Genomic DNA, 11,125 nt, shown 5'->3' on the forward strand with positions numbered 1-11,125 from the left:
TAGTATTTCCAAGACCTTTAGCGTCAAGGTGAATTTCAGCATCAAGAACCCATGATAAATAGTTCCTTCCGGTGATGTCAAGTGCCACAAATTCAAGTTTTGATAAATTTGACATAGTGAAAACTATCATAAAAGATGAATAAGTTAGAGAAATAATTATAATAATAAACAATTAATGAAAACAAAACGATTAAGGTAAAAGAAATGAAAATAGAGCTATATCATGTTAACAATCTACTATTTCATTTTATTCTTGCCATAAAGTAGAAATTACATACTTGTTTCATTTCACTTTATATTATTGATATATATGTGTTAATAGAATTGAACGTGACTAACATTATTTATATGTTCCAATAAATATAAAGTAATTAAAAAATTATTGCTTTGTCAATTCATTTCTCACAGTTCTTCAAAATGCCTTAAAGATATGTTTTGATCCAGGGAGTCCATGACATTAGTGCATAGCTAGTTTGATGACTTTGAGGTCCTCTAAGAGTTGAGCACGGAAGGAAATAGTTATTTAATCACTGCAATGTACTTAAACTATTTAAGATGCCCAAGCGCACAAGTAATCTGCAAACAGTGAGCATATGATATGTACTGCCATAAATAAGATGATTATAATGATACATACCTTAATAAAATATGGCTCAACTTAGCGGGAGTTAAGAATAAAATTAGAGCTTCGTGCTGATAACGTGTTATAAAATAAAAGTAATGCAGTAAAATGTAAATAAGAAGAGATAGTTAGAAGGGAGAAGTGTTTTATTCTTTCACTTTGGTGTATTTTTCTATTGCAATTACATGGCCTTTTATAGGCATAAAAAGTAAAGATGATGGACATAAAGTAGGAAATTTAATCTTTAAGTTATTCACAACATGGGCATCCAATGTAGCATCCAATGTAATATCCAAAGTCGTATCCAATGTACAAACTATTCATGACAGAGTTGTTATTTTTTAATGTGTAATAGTCTCTCCAGACTTTGTGTAGTAGTCTTTTGCGAGTGGAAAATTTGTCACTATAATGCTAATATTATGTTGTACCACTCATATATTACATTTTCCACGTTGTGTTTACTGTCGTATTCTTGTTAGTTACCGTTGATATTAATATTGTGGATATTAATGTTTCCATGTGGGACATTCTTTCCCAACAAATATACTACTCTTTTGCTACAGAGAGTCACAAACATTTCAAAGAAGAAAGGAAACCCAAAACGGAGATATGGCAAAGATTCAGAGGTGTAACTATGTTATGTATCTCTTGGTTTTAATATTGTTGATGATGAATATTTTCTTTTTTATTAAAGAGTTGGAGTCAAAGAGCAAATGCAGCGAGCAGGAGAAGAAGAAGCTGAGTTGGAGCCAGAGAGCAGCAGAGGAAGCAGAAGCAGTAGCCTCAATTTCATGCTCAGGCCATGGAAAAGCCTATCTTGATGGCCTTGTTGTAGGTGGAATTCCTACTTGTGAATGTTATACTTGTTATGCTGGACCTGATTGCTCTTTACTTATCCCCAACTGTTCTGCTAATGCTTTCGACTGACCTCCCTTATGGTTTACGATATTACACTTACCTTTCTTATTTAGATTTCTTTGTAATAAGCATAGGGGGAGCTAGGGGTGCGGAAGGAAATTCATCCGAACCCCCTTCGCAGGAAAATATACTAGGCCAAAATTATCTTTTATTGATGTATAGTATATATTGAATCCCAGCTTTTGAGCCGAGAGTCTAATGGAAACAACCTCTCTCCCCTCATAAGATAGAGGTAAGGCCTGCGTACACATTACCCTTCCCAGACCTTACTGTCTGATATTGCAGTCATTGCACTTGGTATGTTATTGTCGTTGTTATTGTTATGTTGAATCCCGTTGACTTCTTTGTACAATAACAGCAACAACCCAGTGGGGTCCGAAGAGGCTAGGATATAGGTAGACTTTTACTTTTTTTTTTGTATTTTGAATCCCTCTAATAAAAATTCTGGTTTCGACGCTACCAATAGTAACAAATCTTTTTAACTCATTAATGTAGTTGGGATCCCCTATTCTATGAGCCATTCTGGATGGAAAATGCAGAAAGCAGTGCAGTAGTGATAGCAGGTTGGCATAGAATGGCTTATTCCTTTCCTGATCCAACCTCTCACCTTTCCCAGGAACTCGAGAAAACCATAAGGAAGTTACATTCAGTTGCAAATAACGCAATTACAGATGGAAGATACATCGCTATTGGTAAATAGATGAGGTAAATAGACTCGGCATGGAATTTAAGAGAAAAAAAGGGAGACTTTTGAAACTTGTGGTCTTAAAAGCTTAAGGGATAAAAGGTTTGTGGGGCCATGACATTTGTGTGGTTAGAAAAACTTCTCATTAAAAGTACAATGAGTAAAATAAAAAGTTTATAGTTGAATTATTTCCAATTATAGAAATATATCTTTCTTTTTGGAACAGATTAATAAAGAAAGTGTGTCATCTAAATTGAAACAGATGGAGTAATAATTAATAGAATACAATAGAAGCAACATAGAATAAATTTTTACAAATAATCCACATCAAGGGCGGATCCAGCCATATAGATGTGAGGAGTTCATTTGAACGCATAATTTTTTGTCTAGACCTTGATATATTTGCGTAAAATTTACTGAAATTGTTATATTTGAACTATGAACCAATAACTTGATGAATCCATAGAATTAAAATTTCAGATCCGCTGCCTCTGATCCACATGAATTTGTGTAGGTGGGCTGTTGTGAAGGACGTGAATGTGTATAATAGAACGAAGGAGTATATTCATCAGGCTGATATGGAGATGTCTAAAGATACCCTATTGGGAGCTTTAACTATTCTGGGAGTTGTTACTGAAGGAGATGGCAAGAAATTCTTCAATTTTGCACATGAAATCTTGAGGGATCGCTGGGAAAAAATTAGTCACATCTTCTCCTTTTCTAAACGTTTCAGCATTCAACATATTCCAACTCAGTATTGCACATTTCTTAACCGAGCAAGAGAACCATCTCCAGGTGATATTTCTTCTCATCTTCTTATTCGTCTACTAGTGAACTCATTTTCTGACGCTCCTTTCGTTTTATTTTATATGGTGATGATTGATTGGATATTGAACGTAAGAAAGGAATAAAAACTTTTGATATATAAACTAAATATGTACTGTAACACATTAAAAGAACTCTTTAAAAACTTTTGATACATAAACTAAATATTTACTATAACATATTAAAAGTACTCTTCAAATTTTGTGGTCTTATGACATGCCTCCTACTATATGGTATAAGAGAGTCTCATTAAAAGAAAAATGAAAAGATAGAATTTAAATTAAAAAATATATATATATATAAAGGTGTCGATCTTTTTGAAACTAACAAAAAAAACTTAAACTATAAAATGGAACGGAAGAATAAAAGCAATTAAGAGCAGTAACTCAAATGGTGCGTGCGCGTATATCATTTTCTTTTTTTATTTTTCACTTGATGTTCGGTATTCATATTGGAACCTAACTCAATTTATTCGCGTCGAAAAGTCCCACATTGAAGGTTAAAGTGTTCCCTAATAAAATCGATTTTATATGAACTCTGGACTTATGATTAAGGATAGTAAAATACTTATCACTAGATCTATCACAATCCTTATTGGTAATGATGCAGATATCATTCTCACTATTTAATATTTACTGCACTACCTCCCATGCTATCTGTTATTCTATTTTATCACAACCTAACACATGACTCACGAAAGGATTCCTTTGTATTATATTTTAAACTTTTACATGACAAAACTGAACCCTATCAAATTACTTGACCAAATGCTTCCAAATTCTTGAAAAGGAAAACTGTATTTTTAAGATACCGAAGTTGATTAGGGCCCCAGAACTTAACTTACCAACGTCTCATAGTTTAACATTATAATTATATGTTAAATGAGGCATAGCCATTGAAGGAACAGAGATAGAACAGAGGAGGGAAGAAGAAAGTAAGAGAGCAGAGTTTGGAAATATCGAATTTGTATTTGCATGCACTGTACATATATATATATATACATGTATATATATGTATATATATATATATACATACATACATCACTTAACCACTAACTACCTAACAATATATTAGTTGTTGACATCTGTACATTTAGTCCACTAACTAACTTCTAAACTCCTAACTAACCTCTACACTATGCATACTTCTCAACGCTCCCTCTCAAGCTGAGGGATGAAAGAGGTCCTTCATTCCCAGCTTGCTAATCAAATACTCATGTTGTGATTTGCATAGACTCTTGGTAAGCAGATCAGCAGGCTGTACCTTAGTCCCGATATGTTGAGTCTGAATTTGACCACCCTAAATTTTTTCCCTTACAAAATGACAATCAATGTCAAAGTGTTTTGTCCTTCATGAAATATGGGGTGTGCTGCAATCTGTATAGCAGCTTTGCTATCACAGAACAACTGTACGAGGGTGTTCATTGCAACTCATAGTTCTCCAAACAAACCAACTAGCCAAGTGACTTCAGCAACAGTAGCTGCCATGCTCCTGAATTCTGATTCAGCAGAGCTCCTAGAAACTGTGCTTTGCTTCTTGGACTTTCAAGAAATTAAAGCTTTATCAAACTTAACTATATAACCAGTAATAGACTTCTTTGTTTCCACACATGAACCCCAATCTGAATCACAATAGGGAACCAGTTCCTTGTTACCTTTTGCTGGCATAAACAATCCAATCCTGCAATTCCCTTGACATACTTGACCACTCGTATAGTTGCTTCCATATGTGACTACTTAGGAGCATGTATGTGTTGGCTCAGTACTTAAACAACAAAGGCAATGTTTGGCCTTGTCATAGTATGGTATATCAGTTTGCCTACCAATCTTTGATAGCTACCTGGGTCCTCAAGTTGTGCATCTGTAGAGGCTTTTCCATTTTTCATGAATTCATCAAATGCTACTGAGGTGAATTTATGATTGAACTCAAGAGGTGTAGCAACAGGCTTTCCACCAGCTAATCCCAGCTCAGACACTAACTCAAGAGTATATTTCCTTTGATTCATAAGAATTCCTTCTTTAGATCTGGAGAACTCAATTTCCAGAAAAATTTTTAATTCTCCAAAGTCCTTCATTTTGAACTTAGCTTGCAAATATATCCTTATTTGACGTATAAGCTCCACATTGTTCCTAGTAACCAGTAGGTCATCAACATATACCAGGATTACTATCAGATCACCACCTACCCTTTGTGTGAAATGAGAGTAATCATAATGAGACTATACAAATCCCATATCCTTCAGAGCAGAAGTCAACTTCAGGTTCCACTGTCTAGGAGCCTGCTTGAGTCTATACAAGGACTTATGCAATCTGCATACTTTATGATGACACTCCCCCTGGTTGGCAAAGCCATCTGGGATCTGCATATAGACCTCTTCAAGGAGATCTCCTTGAAGAAATGCATTGTGCACATCCATTTGAAAAATAAACCAGCCAGATGTTGTAACCAAAGCTACCACAGATCTCACTGTCACCATTTTGGCCACAAGAGAGAAAGTCTTTTTATAATCCAGGCCTTCAAGCTGACTATACCTCTTAGCAATCAGTCGAGCCTTATATCTTTCCACCTCCGTAGTGGACTTGTATTTGACCTTGAAAACCCAGTTGCAACTAATAGGAGTCTTGCTAGAAGGCAGGTCAACAATGGACCATGCCTGATTCTCCTCAAGGGCAGCAATCTCAGCCTGCATGTCTTCTATCCACTTAAGATCAGTACTAGCCTTAGCATAGGAGGTAGGCTCAGACACAACTGAGTATGCAGCAATACAAGCCTGATAGGCAGGAGACAGCTTGTCATAACAAACATACTGGAAAATGGAATAATTGCAGACTGCTCCTTTGGAGGGTACATCATAGTCTTTTAACAATATAAGAGGAATAGAGGTCCTAGAGGATTTCCTAATAGGAGGTGGAGCAGCAACAGGAGAAGGACTGAAGATTAGAAACTAGCAGAGTAAGATCAACTGATTAATTAGAAACAGAAGAAGGGGAATCGGTTGTAGGAGTTCTAGGAGGAGAATGCACTGAAGAGAAGAGCAATCAGCTTCTAAAAGATCCGAAATGGGAAATAAAGGAGAAGAACCAGAGATAAAATGCTTAAAAGGAAAAAATCCTCCTTGAAGACAATGTCCCTGCTCACAAAGAATAGTTTTGAGTGAAGACCATATAAAATGTATCCCTTTTGCACAGAAGAGTAGCCAAGATGAACATCAGGAATGGCCCTGGGGCTAAATTCATCTGCTTTGCTAGTACAAGTGGCATAGCACAGACTACCAAAGACCCTCAAGTGCTGGAGAGATGGAACCTTGTTTTAGAGTTTCTCAAAGGGAGATGCTACCTTCAACAAGACAGTAGGCAATTTATTCAGAAGATAGACTGTTGTGGAGACATACTTACCCCAGAACTAGAGTGGAACAAATGCTTGAAACCTCAAGGCTCTTGCTATGTTAAGAATAGACCTGTGTTTTCTTTCAACTGTACCATTCTACTGAGGTGTATATACACAGAAACTCTGGTGAATAATTCCATGCAACACCAAGAGACTATTGACCTGCTCATTGAAGAACTCAGTACCATTGTCAGACCTGAGACACTTAACTTTGTTATCAAATTGAGTCTGAACTAGTGTTAAAAACATTTTCAGCATAACAACAGATTCTGCTTTTGTGTTAATTAAGAAGATCCATGTGTACTTAGAGAAATCATCCACCAATGTCATAAAGTATCTCTTACCATCATGAGTTGGAACCCTGTATGGGCCCCAGACATCAGCATGCACAAGTTCAAAAGCAAGAGTAGAACAAGAAATGCTGTGAGGAAATGACAATCTAGATTGCTTAGCTATAGGACACACTGTACAATGATGGTCTTGCATAGGAATGTGAGGTAAACTACTAATCTTTTGTAGAACTTTTAGAGGTGCATGTCCTAGTCTCTTATGCTACAAAGATACAATATAATTCCCAGTAGACTTAGGATGGACTGCCTTATTGTTACTAGAGAACTAGAGATTGTATTTACAGAAGATGTTAGATAGGTACTTTTCTTTGTATTCTACAGCTGCACTAAGTCTTCAGGGATATCTGGCTTCAGGATTTAGAGTCAACACTCTTCCTTACCAATCCCCATTACCTTCCTACTCAAGATATCCCCAGAAATCAGGAAAAAATACAAGAAGACATCTCAACTCCTTTGTAAGCTTTGAGACTGAAAGCAAGTTGTATTTGAAGTCTGGAATGCATAATACATTCAGTAATGATTTAGTTTTGAAGATTGTGGAAACTCCAGTATGACTGATAGTAATCTGCTCACCATTAGGAAGATGAACATTGTTATGGTCTATACTAGTCAGATCCTTGATTTCACTTAGTAACTTGGAATTATGTATCATATGATTGGATGCCCCTATGTCTACTATCCAGTTACCATTGACTATATGAGACATGAAGGCTTTTATAGTACTTGTGTTGTTCATAGTTGCTGCATTTGCCGCTAATTCTACTTGCTTTCCTTTGTTCAACATATGCAGGATCTGATCATATTGTTCTTGAGTAAGCACTCAAGCTGGGGAGAAAAATTGAGGAGTAGGTTGAGGAAGATCAGAAGATTGAAATCCTCTAGCAGTAAATGCATTGTTCACCTGAGGACCTGAATAACCTCTTCTCTTGGCCTTGAAATCAATAGGGTATCCATGGAGCTTATAGTAAGTGTCCTTGGTATGACCTTTCAAGTGACAGTAGTCACATTGTAGTGTAGGCCTTCCAAGATTATTTTTAGGTTTGAAACTACTATTTCTATTCCCAGAGCTAGCCTTACTCATTAGTGCTGCTGAATCACCAATGCCAACACTTAGAGCTGCATTGTTTCTCCTTTGACTCTCAACATTAACTACCATAGCATAGGCCTGGTTGACATTTGGAAGAGGTCGAACCATAAGGATCTGTTCTTTAGCATTATCAAAAGAGTCATTTAGACCAGTCAAAAACTAATACAATTTCTGTAGTTAGTAATGTTCTGCATGCTGCTTGGATTCAGGACATCCACATGAAGGAGGAGAAGCTAAGGCTTCATACTCATCCCATAAAACTCTAAGTTTTGAGAAATATTAAGATACAGTTAGCAAATTTTGAGTAATTTTTGTAATCTCCTTGTGAAGATAAAATGATCTAGCAGTATTCACTTTATCAAATCTTTCACGAAGATCTTCCCAGACTTTGTGGGCATTAGATGCATAGATCACAATACTCAGTAAATTTAGAGCTACAGTGTTCATTATCCATTCTAAAACAATAGCATTATATCGATTCCAAAGTTCATGAAGACTCGGATCATAAAGCTCCTTCCTACAGGTTTCTAGCACAAAACCTAACTTGTTTTTGCCATGCAACACAATTTTCATAGATCTACTCCAATGAGAGTAGTTTTCAAATCCTCGAAGCTGAATCGAGATGAGAGCAGCACCTTGAGTATCAGAAGGATGAATACATAAAGGGTGATTGTGGTGAACTAAGTCAATGTTCTGAGTATCAGGTGTAGATGGTGTAACAATGGTCGAAGTAGATTCATTTTCATTGATCGCCATAGTAATTTCATAAATTTGTAAATTGAACAGAATTACTCACTCAAATTGTTGTAAAAGTTCAGAAAAGTTGTTGAATTTGCTCAAAATCAGCAAACCCTAGCTTGGAGAAGAGATCGTATCTTCAGCTGCAATTTGAAGCAGATGAGACTAATTCTGGATTCGACTAAGCTGAGCTCTGGTACCATGTTAAATGAGGAATAGCCATTGAAGGAACAGAGATAGAACAAAGGAGGGAAGAAGAAAGTAAGAGAGCAGAGTTTGGAAATATTGAATCTGTATTTGCATGCACTGGACATGTATATACATATATCACTTAACCACTAACTACCTAAAAATATATTAGCTGTTGACAGCTGTACATTTAGTCCACTAACTAACGTCTAACCTCCTAACTAACCTCTACACTATGCATACTTCTCAACATTATAATCACTCTGAAATTGCCTTCCGTGTGATTCTTAAAGCTGCGGAGATGCCCTTTGCTATGGGTGCATCCGACATCACTTAAACATAATACAAATATAGATATATGCCACCATGTGTGTGTGCGTGTGTGTGCAATTCGGTATATGCCACCATGTGCATGTGTGTGTGTGCACAATTTGATATATGCCGCTCTGTGCATGTGTGCGCGCGCGTGCTTGTTGTTCTAATATAGAAATGTTGTTGATTGCAGCATTCACATGGGTAAAGTGCAAAAGGGAAGAAGATAAAAACTGCACACATGTCTTCTTGGAAGAAGCAAACATCAGAGGTCATCCGGGCAGCGGATTCTTTGCAGATCATACTTATGTTCGCCTCGGTCTGGTAACGCGTCAGCATGATTTTGATATGCTCATTTCTCGATTGGAACAATTCATTTCTCAAGAAGAAGAGAACGGTACTGCACAAGTTATCTCTATAAATATCCCCAAAATATTGACATGATCGACTTTTATACTTTCATTTAATTTCCTTTATAAAAACAAACTACGTGTGGGATAAAATTTTGATATTAATTTTTAAAAAAAAATATTTGGACGTCGAGTTCAACTAAACAATAGAATCCATTTTGAAAGACAATTCAAGGTCTGCGTAGCAATTTTATTTCATCTGAAAAACAGAAAAGCAAACAACTTTTATAATCAATAGAATAATAACTCCTAATATAATACTCCTCGTGGTCTCAACTACTTTGCTAATATTTGTCCTAGAAATTTAGTAGTTGCATGTTTTTTCCACTTCTCTGTTTCTTTTTTCTTTTCAATCTTAACTAACGTGTATTTTTAAAATTTTAGGTTATTGTATATCGCCATCAATCAACAACCAGTGATCAACTCTTTTAGGTATGCTTGTCCCGATCTGGATCTTTGAGCTATAATACTATTTAATCTATTACAGAGCAACTCAATTTGGATTCCGAAATGTGAATTAATTACTTAATTAATAAAACTTTAAATGATTGTCGATTAATAATTGTTACTACTATTGTTATAATAATACGTGATCCTTATACTAAGAGGAAGAGCTGGTGATGAAAATAATGTGAAGAAATCGATCTGTTCATTCATTTTGATCAGTTACAGAACTCAAAGCAAAGAATATTTGCTTTAAGCCAAACTCTACTGATTCTTTGAAGGACATTAAATTACAATCTTTCTACTTCTTTGGATTGTTGAACTAAATCACTGTTTAGCAGTCCATGGAATGCTATTGCTTTGCTTGTAGCAACTTTTCTTCTTTGCTCGACTTTTATGCAGAGCAATTTCACTATTAAAAAGTGATCCACTTCCTGGTATTTGATGGGCAGAGTTATCCCTGCTTATGCCGGTGAAAGGTAATAGGTACTCGATAGAATTTTCAAGGTCAGATGCGGATTCAAAATTTGATAGATACGGGTGTCATTGTATTCAATGTAAACTTATCACTAGTCAAGGAGGTTGAAATAGTGTACATTTGACCGATTCACTCAGTTTTGAATTAATTTGGTTCGGTTTGATCAATTTTTCTTTTAATTCGGTTCACTTTATAAGTTTTTTTGGTCCATAAATACACAAGTGATAATCAAACTAATGATTATTTTTCTTTGTCCTAGTTATTTTCCTTTTTAGCTACCTCCTAATTTTCTATTTGTCGTTTATTATTTTTTATATTTTTTCTTCTATTCTATTATTTTATCTGTGATCTCTAGCAAGCAGGGGCGGATCCACCCTTTAGGGTGGGTTGTTACGGCACCACTAAGTTGGTAAAATTATCATATATTTATGTAAAAAAAATTCTTAAACTAGGTCAAACATTTAATCCTGGCACTTCCAGTCGCAAGCTAGACTAAAAGGTACCATGGCTGGTTGACTTCATGGTACCTTTTTGAAAGCTTTTCTCGCATGTAAAATTCAAGTTCGAATTTATCTTGTACCTTGTCTAACTTTTTCTTTTTGCCGTGCTTTTTATTTCCTCTGTCCCAGCCATTTTTCTTTTTTGCTACCTCCCAATTTCCTATTTATCTATTATTATTT

The 11,125-nt window shown here is 35.7% G+C and overlaps 1 protein-coding gene across 1 annotated transcript; it reads left to right on the plus strand.

Moving 5' to 3' along the window:
* The first annotated feature begins 1,155 nt into the window (after positions 1 to 1,155).
* LOC104227603 (tryptophan aminotransferase-related protein 4-like) lies at positions 1,156 to 10,608 on the plus strand. The gene is made up of 7 exons (XM_070164094.1): positions 1,156 to 1,547; positions 1,899 to 1,935; positions 2,036 to 2,237; positions 2,452 to 2,492; positions 2,740 to 3,020; positions 9,307 to 9,510; positions 9,908 to 10,608. Exons 1-7 carry the CDS (start codon positions 1,232 to 1,234, stop codon positions 9,940 to 9,942), a joined length of 1,116 nt encoding a protein of 371 aa, XP_070020195.1. The 5' UTR covers positions 1,156 to 1,231; the 3' UTR covers positions 9,943 to 10,608.
* The last annotated feature ends 517 nt before the right edge of the window (positions 10,609 to 11,125 follow it).

This window comes from Nicotiana sylvestris, chromosome 12 (genome assembly GCF_000393655.2).
Source record: "Nicotiana sylvestris chromosome 12, ASM39365v2, whole genome shotgun sequence".
Classification (NCBI taxonomy): Eukaryota; Viridiplantae; Streptophyta; class Magnoliopsida; order Solanales; family Solanaceae; genus Nicotiana; species Nicotiana sylvestris.

Excerpts from the sequence above, each read along its gene's own strand:
- LOC104227603 (XM_070164094.1), top strand. The coding sequence starts at position 1,232 with ATGGCAAAGATTCAGAGGTGTAACTATGTTATGTATCTCTTGGTTTTA. Across the intron at positions 1,548-1,898 it reads TTCTGCTAATGCTTTCGACT|CAACAACCCAGTGGGGTCCG; the intron begins GACCTCCCTTAT and ends GTACAATAACAG. Across the intron at positions 2,493-2,739 it reads TCTAAATTGAAACAGATGGA|GTGGGCTGTTGTGAAGGACG; the intron begins GTAATAATTAAT and ends GAATTTGTGTAG.